General features: G+C 40.7%; 1 protein-coding gene across 2 annotated transcripts in view; it reads right to left on the bottom strand.

Annotated features, from left to right (window-relative positions):
- LOC109898923 (disks large homolog 5) overlaps window positions 1–25,103 on the bottom strand; it is a 134,310-nt gene that overhangs the window by 69,692 nt on the left and 39,515 nt on the right. Inside the window, exons 2-6 of one of the 2 annotated variants that reach the window (XM_031835373.1) lie at window positions 16,581–16,649; window positions 14,984–15,158; window positions 13,490–13,633; window positions 11,013–11,079; window positions 10,781–10,897 (exon numbers count right to left, since the gene is read on the bottom strand). In XM_031835373.1, coding sequence (XP_031691233.1) covers window positions 10,781–10,897; window positions 11,013–11,079; window positions 13,490–13,633; window positions 14,984–15,158; window positions 16,581–16,649 — 572 coding nt within the window. The remainder of the gene's footprint in view (window positions 1–10,780; window positions 10,898–11,012; window positions 11,080–13,489; window positions 13,634–14,983; window positions 15,159–16,580; window positions 16,650–25,103) is intronic. The other variant, XM_031835374.1, reaches the window with a different exon arrangement.

The raw sequence follows: 25,103 nt of genomic DNA, 5'->3' as shown, positions 1-25,103 counted from the left end.
AGTTACAGAGAGGGAGATGGGTAGTTGAAAGACAGTTACAGAGAGGGAGATGGGTAGTTGAAAGACAGTTACAGAGAGGGAGATGGGTAGTTGAAAGACAGTTACAGAGAGGGAGATGGGTAGATGAAAGACAGTTACAGAGAGGGAGATGGGTAGATGAAAGACAGTTACAGAGAGGGAGATGGGTAGTTGAAGGGCTTGATAGAATCGATGCGTGGTCCGGAGTCAGCAGAACTACCACTAGACCAGTCTCCGGCACGTCCTTTTTTCCCTATATTGATTTACTATAAACTGTAGGGGAATGCTATGAGGATGTGAACCCAGCAGCCCTCCAGTTGCCAGATCAATACACCCTTTTTCCAGTACCTGGCCCAGGAATTCCCCCTGTGCTATCTATATTAAAAAAATGGAACCTTTATTTAGCTAGGCAAATCAGTTAAGAACAAATTCTTAATGTGGCCTACCCCGGCCAAACCCAGACGAGGCTGGGCAATTGCGTGCCGCCCTATGGGACTCCCAATCATGGCCAGAAGTGATGCAGCCTGGAATTGAACCAGGGACTGTAGTGACGCCTCTTGCACTGATATGCAGTGCCTCAGACCGCTGTGCCACTCGGGAGCCCAATATATCAGTGGAGGCTGGTGGCAGGTGCTATAGGAGGATAGGCTTATTGTAATGGCTGGAATTGAATAAATGGAACAGAAACAAACACATCAAACATATGGAAACGTCGTTTGACTCTGTTCTATGTATTCCATTCCAAATAGCCTGTCCTCCTATAGGTCCTCCCACCAGCCTCCACTGCTAGCTATCTATCTATACATATACAGTGATTTCGGTAAATATTCAGACCCTTTTTCCACATTTACGTTACGGTCTTATTCTAAAATATATATATTTATTTTAAATCCTCATCTATCTACACACAATACCCCATAATGACAAAGCTTTTGCATACAGTACCAGTCAAAAGTTTGGACACACCCACTCATTCAATAGTTTTTCTTTATTTGTACTATTTCTACATTGTAGAATAATAGTGAAGACATCAAAACTATGAAATAACACATATGGAATCATGTAGTAACCAAAAAAGTGTTACACAAATCTAAATATATTTTAAATTTCAGATTCTTCAAATAGCCACCCTTTGCCTTGATGACAGCTTTGCACACTCTTGGCAATCTCTTAACCAGCTTCATGAGGTAGTCACCTGAAATGCATTTCAATTAACAGGTGTGCCTTGTTAAAAGTTCATTTGTGGAATTTCTTTCCTTCTTAAATGTGTTTAAGCCATCAGTTGTGTTGTGACAAGGTAGGGGTGGTATACAGAAGACAGCCCTATTTGGTAAAAGACCAAGTCCATATTATAGCAAGAACAGCTCAAATAAGCAAAGAGAAATGACAGTCCATCTTTACTTTAAGACATGAAAGTCAGTCAATAGGGAACATTTCAAGAACTTTTAAAGTTTCTTCAAGTGCAGTAGCAAAAACCATCAAGCACTATGATGAAACTGGCTCTCATGAGGACCGCTACAGAAAAGGAAGACCCAGAGTTACCTCTGCTGCAGAGGACATGTTCATTAGAGTTAACAGACTCAGAAATTGCAGCCCAAATAAATGCTTCACAGAGTTCAAGTAACAGACACATCTCAACATCAACTGTTCAGAGGAGACTGCGTGAATCAGGCTTTCATGGTCGAATTGCTGCAAAGAAACCAATACTAAAGGACACCAATAAGAAAAAGCGACTTGCTTGGGTCAAGAAACACGAGCAATGGATATTAGACCATTGGAAATCTGTCCTTTGGTCTGATGAGTCCAATTTTGAGATGTTTGGTTCCAACTGCCATGTCTTTGTGAGATGCAGAGTAGGTGAACGGATGATCTCTGCATGTGTGGTTCCCACCGTGAAGCATGGAGGAGGATGTGTGATGGTGTGGAGGTGCTTTGCAGGGGACACTGTCAGTGATTTATTTAGAATTCAAGGCACACTTAACCAGCATGGCTACCACAGCATTCTGCAGCCATCCAATCTGGTTTGCGCTTAGTGGGACTATCATTTGTTTTTCACCGCCTCCAGGCGGTGTAATGGCTATTTGACCAAGAAGGAGAGTGATGGAGTGCTGCATCAGATGATCTGGCCTCCACAATCAGCCGACCTCAAGCCAATTGAGATGGTTTGGGATGAGTTGGATCGCAGAATGAAGGAAAAGCAGCCAACAAGTGCTCAGCATATGTGGAATTCCTTCAAGACTGTTGGAAAAGCATGCCTGGTGAAGCTGGTTGAGAGAATGCCAAGAGCTGTCAAAGGCAAAGGATGGCTACTTTGAAGAATCTCAAATACAAAATATATATTTTATTGGTTACTACATGATTCCATATGTGTTATTTCATAGTTTTGATGTCTTCACTATTATTCTACAATGTAGAAAATAGTAAAAATAAAGAAAACCCCTTGAATGAGTAGGTGTGTCCAAACTTTGACTGGTACAGTAAGTATTCAGACCCTTTGCTATGAGACTCGAAATTGAGCTCAGGTGCATCCTATTTGCATTAATGATCCTTGAGATGTTTCTACAACTTGATTGGATTCCACCTGTTGTAAATTCAATTGTTTTGACATGTTTTGGAAAGCCACAGACCTGTCTATATAAGGTCCCACAGTTGTCAGTGCATATTAGAGCAAAAACCAAACCATGAGGTCGAAGGAATTGTCAAGCATCACATTTGAAGGAAACCAGGCACCGCTCATCATCTGGCTGATACCATCCCTACAGTGAAGCATGGTGGTGGCAGCATCATGCTGTGGGGATGTTTTTCAGCGGCAGGGACTGGGAGACTAGTCAGGATCAAGGGAAAGATGAACAGAGCCAAGTACAGAGAGATCCTTGATGAAAACCTGCTCCAGAGCGCTCAGGACCTCTGACTGGGGCAAAGGTTCACCTTCCAACAAGACAACGACCATAAGCACACAGCCAGAACAACGCAGGAGTGGCTTCAGGATAAGTTTCTGAATGTCCTTGAGTGGCCCAGCCAGAGAACGGACTTCAACCCATCGAACATCTCTGGAGAGACCTGAAAATAGCTGTGCAGCGATGCTCCCCATCCAACCTGACAGAGAATCTGCAGAGAAGAATGGGAGAAACTCCCCAAACACAGGTGTGCCAAGCTTGTAGTGACATACCCAAGAAGACTCACGGCTGTAATCACTGCCAAAGGTGCTTCAACAAAGTACTGAGTAAAGGGTCTTAATACTTATGTAAATTTTATTTCAGTTTATTTATTTTTTATACATTTGTAAAAATGTAAAAAAGTAAAACCTGCTTTTGCATTGTCATTATGGGGTATTGTGTGTAGATTGATCAGTGAAAACCCCCAGATATAATCCATTTTAGAATAATGCTGTAACGTAATAAAATGTGGAAAAGGCAAGGGGTCTGAATACTTTCCAAATGCACTGTATATATAGTAGATCTACAGATACAGCACTATACAATACACTACACTACATCTACAGATACAGCACTATACAATACACTACATCTACAGATACAGCACTATACAATACACTACATCTACAGATACAGCACTATACAATACACTACACCTACAGATACAGTACTATACAATACACTACATCTACAGATACAGCACTATACAATACACTACACTACATCTACAGATACAGTACTATACAATACACTACATCTACAGATACAGCACTATACAATACACTACATCTACAGATACAGCACTATACAATACACTACACCTACAGATACAGTACTATACAATACACTACATCTACAGATACAGCACTATACAATACACTACACTACACTACATCTACAGATACAGTACTATACAATACACTACATCTACAGATACAGCACTATACAATACACTACACTACATCTACAGATACAGCACTATACAATACACTACATCTACAGATACAGCACTATACAATACACTACATCTACAGATACAGCACTATACAATACACTACATCTACAGATACAGCACTATACAATACACTACATCTACAGATACAGCACTATACAATACACTACATCTACAGATACAGCACTATACAATACACTACACCTACAGATACAGTACTATACAATACACTACATCTACAGATGCAGCACTATACAATACACTACAGTACATCTACAGATACAGTACTATACAATACACTACATCTACAGATACAGCACTATACAATACACTACATCTACAGATACAGCACTATACAATACACTACACCTACAGATACAGTACTATACAATACACTACATCTACAGATACAGCACTATACAATACACTACACCTACAGATACAGTACTATACAATACACTACATCTACAGATACAGCACTATACAATACACTACATCTACAGATACAGCACTATACAATACACTACATCTACAGATACAGCACTATACAATACACTACATCTACAGATACAGCACTATACAATACACTACAGTACATCTACACATACAGCACTATACACTACATCTACAGATACAGTACTATACAATACACTACATCTACAGATACAGCACTATACAATACACTACATCTACAGATACAGTACTATACAATACATCTACAGATACAGCACTATACAATACACTACATCTACAGATACAGCACTATACAATACACTACAGTACATCTAGAGATACAGCACTATACAATACACTACATCTACAGATACAGTACTATACAATACATCTACAGATACAGCACTATACAATACACTACACTACATCTACAGATACAGCACTATACAATACACTACAGTACATCTAGAGATACAGCACTATACAATACACTACATCTACAGATACAGCACTATACAATACACTACATCTACAGATACAGCACTATACAATACACTACATCTACAGATACAGCACTATACAATACATCTACAGATGCAGCACTATACAATACACTACAGTACATCTACAGATACAGCACTATACAATACACTACAGTACATCTACAGATACAGCACTATACAATACAATACATCTACAGATACAGCACTATACAATACACTACATCTACACATACAGCACTATACAATACACTACATCTACAGATACAGCACTATACAATACATCTACAGATGCAGCACTATACAATACACTACAGTACATCTACAGATACAGCACTATACAATACACTACATCTACAGATACAGTACTATACAATACACTACATCTACAGATACAGCACTATACAATACACTACATCTACAGATACAGCACTATACAATACACTACAGTACATCTACAGATACAGCACTATACAATACACTACATCTACAGATACAGCACTATACAATACACTACATCTACAGATACAGCACTATACAATACACTACATCTACAGATACAGCACTATACAATACACTACATCTACAGATACAGCACTATACAATACACTACATCTACAGATACAGCACTATACAATACATCTACAGATACAGCACTATACAATACACTACATCTACAGATACAGATACAGCACTATACAATACACTACATCTACAGATACAGTACTATACAATACACTACATCTACAGATACAGTACTATACAATACACTACATCTACAGATACAGTACTATACAATACATCTACAGATACAGCACTATACAATACACTACAGTACATCTACAGATACAGCACTATACAATACAGTACATCTACAGATACAGTACTATACAATACACTACATCTACAGATACAGTACTATACAATACACTACATCTACAGATACAGCACTATACAATACACTACAGTACATCTACAGATACAGCACTATACAATACACTACATCTACAGATACAGCACTATACAATACACTACACCTACAGATACAGTACTATACAATACACTACATCTACAGATACAGTACTATACAATACACTACATCTACAGATACAGCACTATACAATACACTACACCTACAGATACAGCACTATACAATACACTACATCTACAGATACAGCACTATACAATACACTACACCTACAGATACAGTACTATACAATACACTACATCTACAGATGCAGCACTATACAATACACTACACTACACCTACAGATACAGTACTATACAATACACTACATCTACAGATACAGCACTATACAATACACTACATCTACAGATACAGCACTATACAATACACTACAGTACATCTACACATACAGCACTATACACTACATCTACAGATACAGTACTATACAATACACTACAGTACATCTACACATACAGCACTATACACTACATCTACAGATACAGTACTATACAATACACTACATCTACAGATACAGCACTATACAATACACTACATCTACAGATACAGTACTATACAATACATCTACAGATACAGCACTATACAATACACTACATCTACAGATACAGCACTATACAATACACTACAGTACATCTAGAGATACAGCACTATACAATACACTACATCTACAGATACAGTACTATACAATACATCTACAGATACAGCACTATACAATACACTACACTACATCTACAGATACAGCACTATACAATACACTACAGTACATCTAGAGATACAGCACTATACAATACACTACATCTACAGATACAGCACTATACAATACACTACATCTACAGATACAGCACTATACAATACACTACATCTACAGATACAGCACTATACAATACACTACATCTACAGATACAGCACTATACAATACACTACATCTACACATACAGCACTATACAATACACTACATCTACAGATACAGCACTATACAATACACTACATCTACACATACAGCACTATACAATACACTACATCTACACATACAGCACTATACAATACACTACATCTACAGATACAGCACTATACAATACATCTACAGATGCAGCACTATACAATACACTACAGTACATCTACAGATACAGCACTATACAATACAATACATCTACAGATACAGCACTATACAATACACTACATCTACACATACAGCACTATACAATACACAACATCTACAGATACAGCACTATACAATACATCTACAGATGCAGCACTATACAATACACTACAGTACATCTACAGATACAGCACTATACAATACACTACATCTACAGATACAGCACTATACAATACACTACATCTACAGATACAGCACTATACAATACACTACATCTACAGATACAGCACTATACAATACACTACATCTACAGATACAGCACTATACAATACACTACATCTACACATACAGCACTATACAATACACTACATCTACAGATACAGCACTATACAATACACTACATCTACACATACAGCACTATACAATACACTACATCTACACATACAGCACTATACAATACACTACATCTACAGATACAGCACTATACAATACATCTACAGATGCAGCACTATACAATACACTACAGTACATCTACAGATACAGCACTATACAATACACTACAGTACATCTACAGATACAGCACTATACAATACAATACAATACATCTACAGATACAGCACTATACAATACACTACATCTACACATACAGCACTATACAATACACTACATCTACAGATACAGCACTATACAATACATCTACAGATGCAGCACTATACAATACACTACAGTACATCTACAGATACAGCACTATACAATACACTACATCTACAGATACAGTACTATACAATACACTACATCTACAGATACAGCACTATACAATACACTACATCTACAGATACAGCACTATACAATACACTACAGTACATCTACAGATACAGCACTATACAATACACTACATCTACAGATACAGCACTATACAATACACTACATCTACAGATACAGCACTATACAATACACTACATCTACAGATACAGCACTATACAATACACTACATCTACAGATACAGCACTATACAATACATCTACAGATACAGCACTATACAATACATCTACAGATACAGCACTATACAATACACTACATCTACAGATACAGATACAGCACTATACAATACACTACATCTACAGATACAGTACTATACAATACACTACATCTACAGATACAGTACTATACAATACACTACATCTACAGATACAGCACTATACAATACACTACATCTACAGATACAGTACTATACAATACATCTACAGATACAGCACTATACAATACACTACAGTACATCTACAGATACAGCACTATACAATACACTACATCTACAGATACAGTACTATACAATACACTACATCTACAGATACAGTACTATACAATACACTACATCTACAGATACAGCACTATACAATACACTACAGTACATCTACAGATACAGCACTATACAATACACTACAGTACATCTACAGATACAGCACTATACAATACACTACATCTACAGATACAGCACTATACAATACACTACATCTACAGATACAGCACTATACAATACACTACATCTACAGATACAGCACTATACAATACAGTAGATTTCAGTGTATGTACAGTACATCTGCAGTACATCTACGGTCTATCTACATTATACTTAACCTCTGTGACCACTGGGAAATACAACAGTAGAATACAGTGGTCTCTATCTCCACTATACAATGCATTACAGTACAGTTTATTTCCAGCACAACAACACTATAGCACTCTCTCTACAGCCGTCTCATTGATGACATGGCAGTGCTACAGATAATGACTCAGCATGACTGAGTCGACAACCACTCTGTCTGAATAAAGCAGAGCAGAGAAGTGCCCTCCTCTCCTCCATAGTGTAAAAATAGATTAAGCACCAGAAAACAAGACGTGCTTCAGTCAGTAAGGCAGCATCCCAAATGGCACCCTGTTCCCTATATAGTGCACTATAGGCCATGTTCAAAAGTAGTGCACTGTATAGGGAGCCATTTGGAACGCAGTCCATGGCTGTATTTACAAAGGTTACACCGAAACTCTGTTTCACTCGGAGAGCTCAGAGATCAAAGGAAAAGGTGCAACATTTTTCTAGTTAAATAAATATCCCAACATTGGAACAGTTTGTCAAATTACTGCCATGAAAAAAAGTAATTTAGCAGAGTTGAGGGTATTGGGGCTAAATGAAGATACTAAGCAGAAACTCTTTCAGTCAGAGGGAAGAGACACCATGTAGAACATTTATAATGTGCCTCTCCGGCTCCACTGCACTTCTACTGCGATGGCTTTAAAACGACTCAACTAAAGAAAAGGATAATAATATGAATAGACGTAATGTAAGTAGTGTGGCATAATAACGAACATCCCACAGGATGAACAGTCACATACAGTAGACTACAACAATGGATGCACTGACTGGACTATAAAGCGCTTTGGATAAAATTGGCACATGTTTGTATGATTTGTGCATTACGTATATTCAACATGGGTATCAGGCAAAACCTACACAAGGCATTTTCTGCACGTCTACCGCATGGCATTGGCTCGCTCAGAAACTCCTTAACAGACGTAATTCACAACGGCAGCCTAATTTGAATTGACATCAGGCTCATTTGATTGTGAATTTCTATGCTGTTTGATGCTAGTTTACTTAATGACATCTCATGAGCTCATCAGCAATCCCAGCTTTGGGTAGACAATGTCTAATGCCCCAAATGGCACCCTATTCCCTTTATAGTGCACTACTTTGGACCAGGGCCTGGTCAAAAGTAGAGCACTATATAGAGAATAGGGTGTCATTTGGGACCTGGCCAATTAGGCACCTACTGATCAGACTGGTATTGAAAGCATTCCCCATGAACACGTTAGATATGACTGACAAACATTTAACGATCTGAACCAAGGGTTCAAACTATAATGAGAGCTAAAACAGATCCTACAGAGTGTGCGTCCCAAATGACACCTTATTCCCTTCAGGCCCCTATGGACACTGGTCAAAAGAGTTAACTATAAAGGGAATAGGGTATTACTTGAGGTGCAACCAGAGCAGCAATGAGAGAAACTAAATGGTTGATTTAATAAATAAAAAAATGCATTAATAATAATTTGGTCATGTCTAATTTGAAGGCATTTCTGATCGCTATGACGACATAGTGGAATGAGCTGGTCCTGACCGTGCTAATGGTCCTAAATGGGAAGAACATGTAGAATCTGTCTCATATGTCAGGATCCCAAAAAGTTATTTCAAGAAAGGTCCAAAGAAATGTCAGTCAGTGCAAGAATAGACGGCAAAGGTTTTGCCAAAGTTCCCATCAAACCAGGGATTCGAACTGGCAACGCTCTGGTCGCTGGCCTGCTTCTATAACTTCTATGCTAGCTGCCACCCCCTGGACCCAAAGAGAGGACCCTGGACCCAAAGAGAGGACCCTGGACCCAAAGAGAGGACCCTGGACCCAAAGAGAGGACCCTGGACCAAAAGAGAGGACCCTGGACCAAAAGAGAGGACCCTGGACCAAAAGAGAGGACCCTGGACCAAAAGAGAGGACCCTGGACCCAGAGAGAGGACCCTGGACCCAAAGAGAGGACTCTGACCCAAAGAGAGGACCCCGGACCCAAAGAGAGGACCCTGGACCAAAAGAGAGGACCCTGGACCAAAAGAGAGTACCCTGGACCAAAAAGAGAGGACCCTGGACCAAAAGAGAGGACCCTGGACCAAAGAGAGGACCCTGATCCAAAGAGAGGACCCTGAACCCAGAGAGAGGACCCTGACCCAAAAAGAGGACCCCGGACCCAAAAACCTTGAGCATGTCAGGGTGAGTGTGTATTCTACTCCAATACCTGTTGGTGAAGCAGCCTCATGTCTCCCAGCTGTCTCTGGTCCTCATCATGTAGTCTCCTCATCTCCTCACAGCTCTGTTTCACATGGTTGTGTTCTCTGACCAGTTGGATGTTGTCCTGCAGAACAGGATGAAATAGAATGGGATTGAATCGAATAGAGTACGGTAGTATCCCAATAGGGAAATGTGTTATGCAACAAAGTACAGGTATACTTGGAATACAGATAACTTACCTGCCTCACAGCATCCAGCTCCTCCTTCAGCGGAGACTGCTCGCCTGCCAGGCGGCTGTGGAGCGTGCTGCAAACAGGAAAAAGATACACCGACTTGAACGTGCACCGACCCTGGCAGTGGCATGTGTTCTCTTTTTAATAGGTGTTGTATTTCATGTGCTACAATGAGCAGGTAGGAGCATTCACACAGAGCAAACGACATGGGTGTGCTTCACAATCCAGTGTTCAAAATTGTGAAACTTCAAACTTGTGAGCAGTTTAGTGAAGAAACATTTTCTCAAGCTTTAAAGGAACATTGTACCAGTGCTTTGTGGACAGTTGCTTTTTATCCCAAACGGGCAAGTCCACTCCAGAAGCAGACTTGCTAGTAAATAAATAAATATTTTTTTTCCCTGCTGCAGCCACAGATGAAGACAAACATGGCCTGGACCTAGAGGCAGAGACAGAGGCTTAAACATTGGGGCTAATCCTTCTACTGTCTGTTTTACATTCTGCCCCAGCTGTTAGGTTGGTTGTCCCCACACTATTGAGACAGTATGGCAGACATCATTAAATCACACAAATGGACAGACAGAGAGAACATCCGGCCCCCTCTCCTCACGCCTTTCTTTTCCTCAATAAAGTAGCTATCAGCAAAGTCAGTGTTTGTACACTATAAAAATAGAAAATCTCAAAACACCATGATTGTGTAACGAAACTGTGAAAAATAGTGCACCTAAGCTGAGATCTGGTGTTGAAATGTAAACCCAATGTAAGTGTTTTAAAACATAAATGAAGTACTCTGAAACACCCAAAGTGGTTCTTCAATCTGAATATTGGTGTTTTTAAGAGTGTTGTTAAAACACTTTTGGGGGTTTCAGTGGATGTAAAAGGCAGCATCAAAATCATTTCTCATACAGGGTTGGGTTGACTAGGTATCGCCTTTCCCTTTCAATGGTTTAGAAATGCAAATGGTTATTATCCTAAATATTAATTGATGATAAGGGCCTATGGAGAATATTTATTTTCTCAGTGCTTTATTTAGACAGATTAGGGGTAGTAAGATGGTACATTGGAATTTTGCCCACTCAACCACACAGCCACACTGTAAGAAATGATTCTGGGGTGAATTGTAATCGACAACAAAAAAACAACCAACATAATCCAAATGAATGCAAGTCGTGCAGAGTCTGTGGTCTAGGGGTAAGTCACCTGGCTTAGATACACGTCACCCCTCTTCCCACGAAGACCAGGTTCCCTGCTCCAACCCTTCAATCTGTTTCTCCCACCTATCTCTACCTCCTCTGTCATTTCAGAACTGTCTCAATAAAGTGTTGAAATATCTTACAAAATAAAATAATGCAAGTAATTTTTTACCAAAATAATGTAAGAAGGAATCCAACTTAATATGTTGCTCAAAATGTAAGTATCTTTTATGAGGACAACAAAAGAGAGAGAAAATTGAGTGATTGAACTCATTAGAAGCCTGTGGGTTTAAAAACCTTTTTTTTTTTTTACTTTATAGTATAATTCTATATTAGTATGAAGCTTGCTGTGCCATGAGTTGGAATGGATCATGATAAATGGGTAGCACAACTGTCAGGCAAATTGACGTTGTATGAGGACAGCACCCATTCCAATATTCATGACTGTCAATGGAAGAGGCAATGGAAGAGGCAAGTGCAGAATCCTCAATTCTAGCATTAAATGGAAAATGATCAAGTACATAAAACAATGTTAAACATTAAAACACCAGACAAAGGGATCTAATTCTGCACTAGACAGATTTCAACACATCATAATGGAGAGTGTAAAAGAGACAAGCTGTGCATCCCAAATGGCACCCTATTCCCTACACAGTGCAACCTATGGGTCCTTGTCAAATGTAGTACATTAAATAGGGAATAAGTTGCCATTTCCAACGCAGGCTAGAACAGTCATGATCTGATCTTTCTGACAGAAAAGCAGTGGCTCTGCTCACTTGAATTTCTCAAATCCCTGGTGTCAAAGGATTGGGATGATGGTTTAACTGAGCAGGAGCATTTGGAATGGGACACGAGATTGGTTGACCTCTTACCCCTCGGGAAAAAATTTTCTGTGCAATCTGACGCACAGATCTCATAAGAGGGACAAACACAGGTTAAAAGCCCATCCATTCATTCCATCGCCTGATTGTTAGAACAGAGAGATTCAGAGCACACAACATAAATGAGATGGGAGAAGGCTCAAATATTTATGGACCCCAACCACTCCCATGCACTTCACTACAGACCGGGGTTCAAATACTATTTGAAATACTGTCAAACACTTTGGGTGGGCTTGAATGAGCTCTTCTGTTGAGAGCTAACCCTATCCACCTGGCACTCCAGGCAAGATCAATTGAATGCACAAGGCATTTGAAATAGTTCTAAATAGTATTTGAACCCAGGTCTGCACTCTACCACTCACTGGTAGATTAGAAAAGGGTGTGTGTGTGTGTGTGTGTGAACATCACTCACTGGTAGAAGTCAGCTTTCTTCACGGCCTCCTCACATCTCTTCAGTGTTGTGCTGTGTTGGTTCTGTAAGGACTGCAGGTCCACCATGGCCTTCATACACTGCAGCTTCAGATGCTCGTAGTCCTGGCCTGACTTGGTGTTGGGCCTGGTTCTCACACACGCACACAATGGATGCACACACACACACACGAGAGATGACAGAAAAGAGTGACGTATCAGTACCAAGCCCCCCAGGAGCAGATTAAAGTGCAGAACACTATGGTGTGGGTGTGTGGTTATGAGAGAGGTGGGGACGAGTAGCTTCATTCAAAATACATACTCTTGTTTAATGTTTTAACAGAGTTGCTGAGCTCACAAAATGTGGATCCCATTTAGCGTCGCCTTTTTTTGCCTTTACTTCTCTGCTTCTGGCGGTAGAGTGACTTTGGAGGAATAAAGAGGTGGTCATCCCTGGTGAGGGTGTTATCTGTTGGCTGAGGGTGGTCATCCCTGGTGAGGGTGTTATCTGTTGGCTGAGGGTGGTCATCCCTGGTGAGGGTGTTATCTGTTGGCTGAGGGTGGTCATCCCTGGTGAGGGTGTTATCTGTTGGCTGAGGGTGGTCATCCCTGGTGAGGGTGTTATCTGTTGGCTGAGGGTGGTCATCCCTGGTGAGGGTGATATCTGTTGGCTGAGGGTGGTCATCCCGTGGTGAGCATGTTATCTGTTGGCTGAGGGTGGTCATCCCGTGGTGAGCGTGTTATCTGTTGGCTGAGTGTCTGTCTAGAACGGTTCTAAGTGATGTCAGGCACGTACATCGCCTGCCTCTGTAGTGAGTCCTGTTCCTACAGTAGCTATAGTGCTTCTGTCTCTTATTATATTGGAATAATCCACCCCCATCGAAGGTGGTCCCAGGTGAAGGCCAGGCTCTGTCTATAGTGAGGGTTGTAGGGAAAAGGTTCCCTAACTTCTTCCCTCAGGTCTTCACCCTTCCAGCATTGAGGAACATCCAGTGCAAAAGCACTGTTCATGACACAAACTGTTCACACCCCTCTTGTTGGCGGACAGAACATTTTGCATCAGTTATCGACACACAAATATCATACCACCCCCCCCCCCCCAAAAAAAAAATGCTAACCTCCCATTATTATAATGGTGAGAGGTTAGCATGTCTTGGGGTATGGTATTTGTGAATCTAACTATCTCACTCATCATTATTCACGATTCATTCAGGACTATCTGTAACCATGGTAGCATCCACATTCATGTGTTTAGAAACATTCTATTCTTATTTACAATAAAAGCAACTCCAAAATGACACAATACATTATTTACCATTCATTTCTATTGGGCACAAAATAATCTGAAACACAACCAAAACAAACTGGAAATGCATCCAACAAAATTGTAGAGCCCACCCCTCTAGGGGGGCATCCTACAGTTTGGGAATCCCCGGTGTAAAGTAGTGTAACTGCAATATCTACAGCGGTTCTGTCTCTACCAAGAGTTCTACTGTACCTGCAGTCATCGAAGGTGGTGCCGGGCGAGGACAAGGCCAGGCGTTTACGCAGCTCGTCCCTCTCGCGGGTCACCTGTCTCAGCTGGAACAGAACCGCCTCCATCTTCTCACTCATCTGACCGTGGCGGTTCTCCATATGGGCTGGAGGAGGGGACGAGGCTTGACCCATGGTACCTGTCACAGTCAGACTGTCACTGATGGCTAGGGCCCTTACACCGACATAGATTATGTGAAGTGCATAGGGCAATAGGGTCAATTTGGGATTGGGCCTCAGAAGACATAAGAAGATTCAAGGCAAAAATTGAGACAGAGATCGCTCTTTCCGCAGTCAGCATACCACAGGTGGCAAGGGCCCTTACCCGACATAGGCCCAATCCCAAATCGACCCCTAAACCCTCCTCCCTGCCCTACGCACTTGTGGAGATCTGAGAGGATTTGATTTGTATAAGTAGTGTGGTGAAAGTTACCTCCACCTAGCCCACCAAAGGTCAAGATGAAGCTATAACTATATTGTTAATTAGGCTGCATCTGTCAAATCCTCTCAGATCTCCAGAAGCGCATAGATGTCGATTTGGAGGACTCTTGAGGCAACATTGGAGATTGAGAGTGCTTGTGTCATACTTCATGAAATACATAAGCCAAACAATCCAAAGTAAAGTAGCACATCGTTATTATGAATAATGTGACAACAATAATCAACAAACCAGGGGGCAAAATGTGGCACATGACGTCTTCATGACTACGTTTAAAGGGGCAACCTGGGATTTAAACAATAACAAAGCGGACACACTGTTTTTTAACTAAGATCGAGGCAGTTAGGAGCTGAAGTCTTTAAGAACCAATGGCTACATACCATTCATTTGGATGTAACAATCCCAGATGGCCCCTTTAACCGTTGACTTGTGAGTGTATTCAGTTCAACACTCCAGCCATGTCTCAATTCATTCAATCAAAGGGCCTATGTTGCAGTGTTGACATAAACAAAACAGCTCTATATGTTTTCTTTCTGGACCTCTGACTGAAGACAACAACAAGCACCACAACAGAGTCCTGCGTCCCTCTCCTCTTTCAGTAGCTCTGCCCTGCAGGGCAATCCCTCTGGCCTCCACCCAAATGACACCTCATTCCCTATATAGTGCACTACTTGTGACCAGGCCCCATAGGGCTCTGGTAAAATGTAGTGCACCATGTAGGGAATAGGGTGCCATTTGGTACACAGCCTCTATCTCTCTCCCTCAGAGAGAGGATGGCTCACTGAAAACCATTCTGGGGGGTTGGTGGGTTGCTTTTGTAAATCCTTTCACATCTGTGTAATCACTTGTTTGTGCTGACTGAAAGTCAGAAATAGCATGCTGTCTGGTTGGTTAGCCAGTTCTCTGGACCACATTCACCTAGTTTCCTAATCCGTAAGAACGATACATTTATATTCAAACATTCATACTACTACAGGATTTTTCCAGAAATCCTAGTTGGAGGATTCCGGATTTCCTGTTTATTTCCGCCTGATTCCAGGAATATTCCAACTTGAGTTTCTAGCAAACCTGGGAATTTTGCAACCCTACTACTGCCAAAAGAGAGAAACCCATCCAGGCTCACCTGCGCTACTGAGGGAAGTGCTGCTTTCAGAGTCAGATGGCATGGTAGACAAAACACTGTAGGTGGACCCTGCCAAACAGGACACAAAGAGATTCAAGTCAGTCCATTTATACAATACATCCTTACTGTTCATCAAAACAAAAATGTGTCTGGAAGTTGACTAATTCAAACATGTAACTGTAACTAATCTGATGTACGTAAGAAGTGTGTTGTACCGGCCTGCCTGTTTTGTGTTTGTGATTCAATAAAATGTTTGATATTCAACATAAAAATAAACGGAAATGTGTATTTTTGCTGTCTGTGAAATCCCAACCCTGTTGACACCACACATTTATAGTGACATTCATCATGCTCTGATTACATCAGCACCTTGGGTGTGATAAAAGTGCTTCACAAATTAAATGTATTATCGTTATTATCTATAGTACCGTAGCCTACTGTAGTATTGTGCCTCAATGCTGTGTATTACTCAGTGACTAACTACACTACACAGGCTTGGTTGAGTTTAAAGGGGTTATTCATAGATCAGTAAGAGACTTTGGTTCAACTTCAGATGAGAGACAGACAGACGACAGGCAGACAACAGACAGACTGAGGACAGACGGACAGACGACAGGCTTTGGTCGGGTCTGACAGAAGAGCCAGAGCACACGCCATCGACATCCAGATGATTGGAGGTTATACAGTGTTTGTTTACAATTACATTGTTTCCAAACAACGGAGCATGCTTATATTTTGGTTCTGATGGGGTACGACAGTTTAACTAATCTAATGAGGCATTAATAAGTTATATTCTTGGTGCATACATTTTTGCACTTAAATGCATGATATTATATTCACTTAATTACTTATCTATTGTTGTTGCATTGTCTTGAAGGTGAACTTGCAAGAAAGCATTTCGTTGCATTATGTACTCCACATATATCATGTGTATATAACTAATACAAATTGAAGAGACAGAATCATTAGATCACTCGTTTTGGTACTGCTTGTTTTTGGTCACAGGTTCAGGAGTAGCTGAAGAATTACAACATTTATCTGAAGCTAACACTGCAAATAGCACTGCTGGGTGATTTGAAAAGTCGTAGTCAATCGATCAATAATATAATAATACTCTTAGCGAAATCTGTAGAAGCTATGAGAATAGAAAGGTTCAAAGGTTTTGTGAAACATCACAGCACGGTTGAAAAGTATATGGCATGGATGGTGTTCAGAGATGGATGGGAGGGGTTGAGTGTATCTGTAGGGTTAGACTAAAAATAACAAAAAACAAGATAAACAATGTAAAATATACTGTCCGTAGAATGTAAATAGTATGTTTAGGCTGGAAGTAGAAGTATTGTTGTCCATTAGTTTCCTCCAATTATAAAGAAGGAATGCAGAAACCGCTCCGCTATTTCCTGGTTTCTAAAACTCAAATAGTTTGTCTAATATCAGTTTATGTGACAAAATAAGATAGTATAGTGTAGAGAATCATTGTACCATCTAAACTGCTGTGAAATATATTCTCCATAAGCGAAATATAGTATTTTCAGCTGTTTGAAGCTGGTGTACAAAACCAAAAGTAAAAGACCAAAAGCTAACCTTAAGAACGGGAAGCAGAGATAGAGCACACAAAATAGCTCTACCACTTCTTAAACTTGCTTTCAATGAAAATGACAGATCCTTAACTCCCATTTCTATGTGAATTTGGTCACCAAAAAGTTACATATTGCCCCTTTAAAAAATAAATATATTTACAAATAAAGGAGTCGGAAAGTGTTCAGACCCCTTGACTTTCCCCACGTTTTCTTACATTACAGTCTTACTCTAAATTTGCTTAAATAAAAAATGTTCCTCAGCAAATCTACACAAAATATCCCATTGTAAGAAACAGAAATACTTTATTCACATAAGTATTCAGACCCTTTACTATGAGACTCGAAATTGAGCTCAGGTGCATCCTGTTTCCATTGATCATCCTTGAGATGTTTCTACAACTTGATTGGAGTCCACCTGTGGTAAATTCAATTGATTTGACATGATTTGGAAAGGCACATACTTGTCTATATAAGGCCCCACAGTTGACAGTGCATGTCAGAGCAAAAACCAAGCCATGAGGTCGGGACAGGATTGTGTCGAGGCACAGATCTGGGGAAGTGTACCAAAGAAATGTCTGCAGCAAGACCACAGTGGCCTCCATCATTCTTAAATGGAAGAAGTTTGGAACCACGAAGACTCTTCCTAGAGCTGGCCGCCTGGCCAAACTGAGCAATCGGGGGAGTAGGGCCTTGGTTACGGAGGTGACCGTGAACCCGATGGTCACTCTGACAGAGCACTAGAGTTCCTCTCTGAAGATGGGAGAACCTTCCAGAAGGACAACCATCTCTGCAGCACTCCACCAATCAGGCCTTTATGGTAGAGTGGCCAGACGGAAGCCACTCCTCAGTAAAAGGCACATGACAGCCCGCTTGGAGTTTGTCAAAAGGCACCTAAAGACTCAGACCATGAGAAACAAGATTCTCTGGTCTGATGAAACCAAGATTGAACTCTTTGGCCTGAATACCAAGTGTCACATCTTGAGGGAACCTGGCATCATCCCTACAGTGAAGCATGGTGGTGGCAGCATCATGGTGTGGGGATGTTTTTCAGACGCAGGGACTGGAAGACTAGTCAGGATCAAGGGAAAGATGAATGGAGCAAAATACAGAGAGATTCTTGATGAAAAGTGCTCTGGAGCAGGTTAGGACCTCAGACTGGGGCGAAGGTTCACCTTCCAACAGGACAATGACCCTAAGCACACAGCCAAGACAGCGCAGGAGTGGCTTTAGGACAAGTCTCTGAATGTCCTTGAGTGGCCCAGCCAGAACTTGAACCCGATCGAACATCTCTGGAGAGACCTGAAAAATAGCTGTGCAGCAATGCTCCCCATCCAACCTGACAGAGCTTGAGAGGATCTGCAAAGAATGGGAGAAACTCCCCAAATATATGTGTACCAAGCTTGTAGCGTCATACCCAAGAAGACTCTATGCTGTAATCGCTGCCAAAGGTGCATCAACAAAGTACTGAGTAAAGGGTCTGAATACTGAATACTTATACATTTGCAAGCATTTCTACAAACTTGTTTTTGCTTTGTCATTATGGGGTATTATGTGTAGATTGATAAGGGAAAAAACAAATTATTCAATTTTAGAACAAGGCTGTAATGTAACAAAATGTGGAAAAGGTCAAGGGGTCTGAATACTTTCTGAATGCATTGTATAGGGGATTGAAAATTATGCAGAAAATTACATTGATAGAAGCCACAATTTGCAATATTAAAGCTGATCTACCCACTACATCTTTTTGTTGAATAATAATATTAATAATAATAGAACTTCATATCATTCATTTAAGTTTTAAAAAAAAGATATACCAATTGCAGATTGCCCCTTTAAAGCCACAAACATCCATAACCCCCTGGCTTGTCACCCAGCACAACACAAAGCCTTAGCACATTCATTAACTTCCACTTGGCTCCAGGATGGAAGAGAACAGCTGATAGAACAGTTTTTTTTTAGCAACTTCTGGCCATGATGTAAGGCCTACCTACTACTCAAGTCAAAAAGAGCCAGCCAGGGTGACAAACGGTTCTATTTACCCACATCCCAGCAAGAGCACTATATCAATCCCTCTATGGCAACGTTCCCACTAGCTATAGGAGACTGTGGTTTGATTAAAACTAAGCAGAGAAAGAGAGAGAGAGAGAGAGACGAAAAGAGAGAGAGAGAGAGAGAGAGAGACGAAAAGAGAGAGTCCGGAGAGAGAGAGAGATCCCAGGCTTACAGTACAGGGTCTTTTCCCCCAGCCAGCAGAATAGTGAAAGAAAAAAGAGGGATGTGCCTGAGGACCAGAACAGAACAGAGACATCCATCCCCATGGATCAAGTCCGCTTTGTTCTCTACAGCTTGAGTTTCCCATCAGTCTGTTTGAGGCTGTGTCCCAAATGGCACCATACTCCCTATAGTGCACTGCTTTTGGCTAAAGCACATGAGGGCCCATGAGGCCCTGTTCAAAAGAATGCACTACATAGGGAATAGGGTGCCATTTCAGACGCAGCCTGAGAGTGTCACAATGGGCAAGGTCCACACCTCACTCACTTTCTGGCTTCTTGGAAACCATGTGACATTATCTGGAACTTTACTTCTGCAGTAGCTGGGATAGCTAGTGTGTGTGTGTGTGTGTGTGTGTGTGTGTGTGTGTGTGTGTGTGTGTGTGTGTGTGTGTGTGTGAGTGAGAGTGTGTGTGAGTGAGTGAGAGTGTGTGTGTGTGTGCGCCTGTCCTACCTCATTTGTAACTAATTTGTGTTGATTACTTTGCCACAGCAGAGCAGCTGTGCTCTTCCCTGAACCGGGCGATAAAATGTTCAGGTCAGTGGCAGTCTGTGCTGTTTAAGATGAGGGAGGACGATTTATTTAAAACATTTATGAGCATGGCATTATTTCTATTACAGCATTTTGGACACTTGTTAATTTTCCATTCACCAAGCTAGATGTAACATCGATAGGTTTAGGCTATTATATGATACTTGAATTTTCCCTATACCCATCATGAGGTTAATACTAGCCTACGAATCTAAGTTTATAACCTAGGTGCACAGGTAGAGAGACAAATTGGAGTAATCAAGGTGACAAACAGTGACACATTCAATACTGCCTTGCATAATCCTGCCGGCATCTAGCTGATCTGGGGTGTAATCATTAGTCCAAACAGTTGCAAACGAGAGTTTCTATTGAACAAATTCAATTCAAATTCAATTCAACGCAGCAGCTACTCTTCAAGGGGTCCAGCAACATTAAGGCAGTTATATACAATATTACATGACATTACATTTCAAAATACTTTTCACAACAGATTAAGTGTTTTTGCTGAAGCCACTACTCTACTACCACATACCTACAATACAAGATCCATGTGTACGTGTGTGTAGAGTGCGTGTCTTATCATGTGTATGTGTAAGTGTGTGTCTTTGCCTGTGTGTGTGTGTGTGTGTGTGTGTGTCTCTTCAGTCCCCGCAGTTCCATAAGTTGTATTTTTATCATTTTTTTTTTATCTGATTCTGCTACTTGCATCAAATTACCTGATATGGAATAGAGTTCCATGTAGCCATGACTCTATGTAGTACTGAGCACCTCCCATAGTCTGTTTTGAAAATGACATCAACTTTCTCCAGTCCCAACAACATCAAACTGTTTTAGAGACTGAGAGACAGTGTCTGGTATTGCTCCAGTCCTAACAACATCAAACTGTTTTAGAGACTGAGAGACAGTGTCTGATAGTGCTCCAGTTCTCTCTGTCAGAATAAGCAACAGAGGACTTGGAAAGCAGATCAGCTCCTGTAGCAATGGCACTATGATTATTGTGAGTAACCTAATTTGTGTTGCTTATCTCCGCCTTCTAGTGAGTTACAAACTGTCATCTCCTACCATTCTGATAGAAGTGGTGAAAGTAAAAGTTGCAGGTTACATTATTATATTCTGAGAGAGCAACTTGGTATAATATATCCTGAAACGACTGTCAAAAAACATGGTTGTAACTTTAATCTGTTTGTTATTCCATTGGTTACCTCTAGGCAGATCCCACAAGGGCCGAGTGGCCCACATTCACTGAATATGGCACCTGTAAATGAGTAATCACAAGTAAAACCGTTCTCGTGAATGACCTCATTACTGAGCGCAAAGTTGATTGCATGTTTCTCACTGAAACATGGCAGTCTTCAGACTGTAGTGCCGCTGTTATTGAAGCCTTCCGCCAGACTACAGCTTTTCATATTCTATCAGCCTCTATTTTTACTAATGCTCTCAGCTATAAGGACATTTTATTGGGCGAATACTGTTTAAATGTCAGCCACCCGTGCTGGCCTTAACCCTGTATAGGCCACCAAAGCACTGCCCCACTTTCTTTACTGATTTCTCTGAACTATTGGCTATTGTCCTTGAGAACTATGATATAAATCATTGTGTTGGGTGATTTTAATATTCATGTTGGCAAAGAGACTGATTCCAAGGCCATTGAATTCATGAATCATTTGTGCTCTATGGACTTTATCTAACAAATTACTGGGCCCACCCATAACCGCAGCCATAGTCTGGACCTGGTTATTACCTCGGGGCTTTCCATTGACAAACCCTCTATTGCTGATGTTGCTTTATCTAATCCCACTGTGTATGTTTTACCAACATGTTGCCCATAGCACAGGGTAATACGGAAAGCTTAATTAAGACTATCTGAATTTGCTACAGATTTTACTGAGTGTGTGAACAATACTCCATCAACTATTCTGCCTTCCACTTTGATGACTTAGTTGATAACTTTATAATAACAAATTAAGGGCAACTATTAATGCCATAGCTTTAGTAAAGTTGAAAAACACCACATCCAAAACGGAGAGCCCCTTGGATAAGTGAGGAAACTAATAAATTAAAGAGAAATTGCAGAAAGGCAGAGCGGAAGTGGAGAAAGTCAAAGTTGCAGGTTACATTATTATATTCTGAGAGAGCAACTTGGCATAATATATTCTTGACCACTCACAATCAGAATAATTAGGGAGGGCTCATCTCAACCATTGATGTCCTGATAAATCCTCCCCGCAAACCTGTGAACTTTCCTCCACATCTAAATGTGATGAGTTTGCTGCATATTTCAGAGATAAGGTAGGCTGGATATCAGTCAAGACCTGATGAGAAGTTTGATGATATGTGCCCTAGCAAAGCCACTACGGATTTATTTTGCTCAGGAAAGTGATATCACAACTTAAACTTTCTACTTGCCTTCTCCATCCTATCCCCAACACCTTCTTCAAACGAGTTTGTATTTGCATATCAGAAGAAGTGCATGCTATTGTTAATCACTCCCTGATCACAGGCAATTTCCCTACTGCACTAAACTGCTATGGTGAAACCCCTTCTGATGAAAAGTAATCTAGATTCTTCAGCTCTTAACAATTTTCAGGCAATCTCCAACCTTCCATTCTTAAGCAGAATTCGGGAGAAATTTGTTTTCAAATAGCTAAATACATTTTTTAAGTGACAACTGTATTTAAAAAAAAATCCTATCTGGATTTCATGCCCACTACAGCATAGAGATGGCCTTAGTTAAAGTGGTAAATTATCTTAGAGCCAATACAGATGCCAAACAGCTGTCTGTCCTTGTACTCTTGGATTGAAGTGCTGCATTCGACACTGTTGACGATGATGTCCTTCTGTACACACTGGAGAAGTGGGTTGGCCTCTCCAGTCCTTTTCCAAATTGGTTTAGGACCCATTTAACCGGTCAAGAGTTTTTTTCACCCTTGGTGAACATAACTCAGAGAAAATACATATCAAACGTGGCGTTTCACAAGGTTCAATTTTGGGTCCGGAACTGGTCAGTTTATATACAGTACCAGTCAAAGTTTGGACACACCTACTCATTCAAGGGGTTTTCTTTATTTTTACTATTTTCTACATTGTAGAATAATAGTGAAGACATCAAAACTATGAAATAACAGATGGAATCAGGTAGTAACCAAAAAAGCGTTCAACAAATCAAAATATATTTTATATTTGAGATTCTTCAAAGTAGCCACCCTTTTCCTTGTTAACAGCTTTGCACACTCTTGGCATTCTCTCAACCAGCTTCACCAGGCATGCTTTTCTAACAGTCTTGAAGGAGTTCCACATATGCTGAGCACTTGTTGGCTGCTTTTCCTTCACTCTGCGATCCAACTCATCCCAAACCATCTCAATTGAGTTGAGGTCTGGTGATTGTGTTGTAGGTCATTGTCCTGTTGAAAAACAAATGGTAGTCACACTAATCTCAAACCAGATGGGATGGCATATTGCTGCAGAATGCTGTGGTAGCCATGCTGGTTTAGTGTGCCTTGAATTCTAAATAAACCACAGACAGTGTCACCATCAAAGCACCCCCACACCCTCACACCTCCTCCTCCATGCTTCTCGGTGGGAACCACACATGCGGAGATCATACGTTCATCTACTCTGCGTCTCACAAAGACACGGCAGTTGGAACCAAAAATCTCAAATGTGGACTCAGACCACATCAGACCAAAGGACAGATTTCCACAGGTCTAATGTCCATTGCTCATGTTTCTTGGCCCAAGCAAGTCTCTTCTTTTTGTTGGTGTCCTTTAGTACTGATGCAGCAGTTCAACCATGAAGGCCTGATTCACTCAGTCTCCTCTGAACAGTTGATGTTGAGATGTGTCTGCTCCTTGAACTCTGAAGCATTTATTTGGGCTGCAATTTCTGAGGCTGGTAACCCTGTGGCAGTCCTCATGAGAGCCAGATTCATCATAGCGCCTGATGGTTTTTGCGACGACTGCACTTGAAGAAACTTTAAAAGTTCAAGAAATTTTCCCGGATTGACTGAACTTCATGTCTTAAAGTAATGATGGACTGTCGTTTTTCTTACCAAACGCATTAAGGAGGAAAGAATACCAAAAATGTACTTTTAACAAGGCACAGTTGTTAATTGAAATGCATTCCAGGTGACTACATCATGAAG

Source organism: Oncorhynchus kisutch, linkage group LG11 (assembly GCF_002021735.2).
Source record: "Oncorhynchus kisutch isolate 150728-3 linkage group LG11, Okis_V2, whole genome shotgun sequence".
Lineage (NCBI taxonomy): Eukaryota > Metazoa > Chordata > Actinopteri > Salmoniformes > Salmonidae > Oncorhynchus > Oncorhynchus kisutch.
This window is presented reverse-complemented; position numbering and strand designations above follow the sequence as displayed.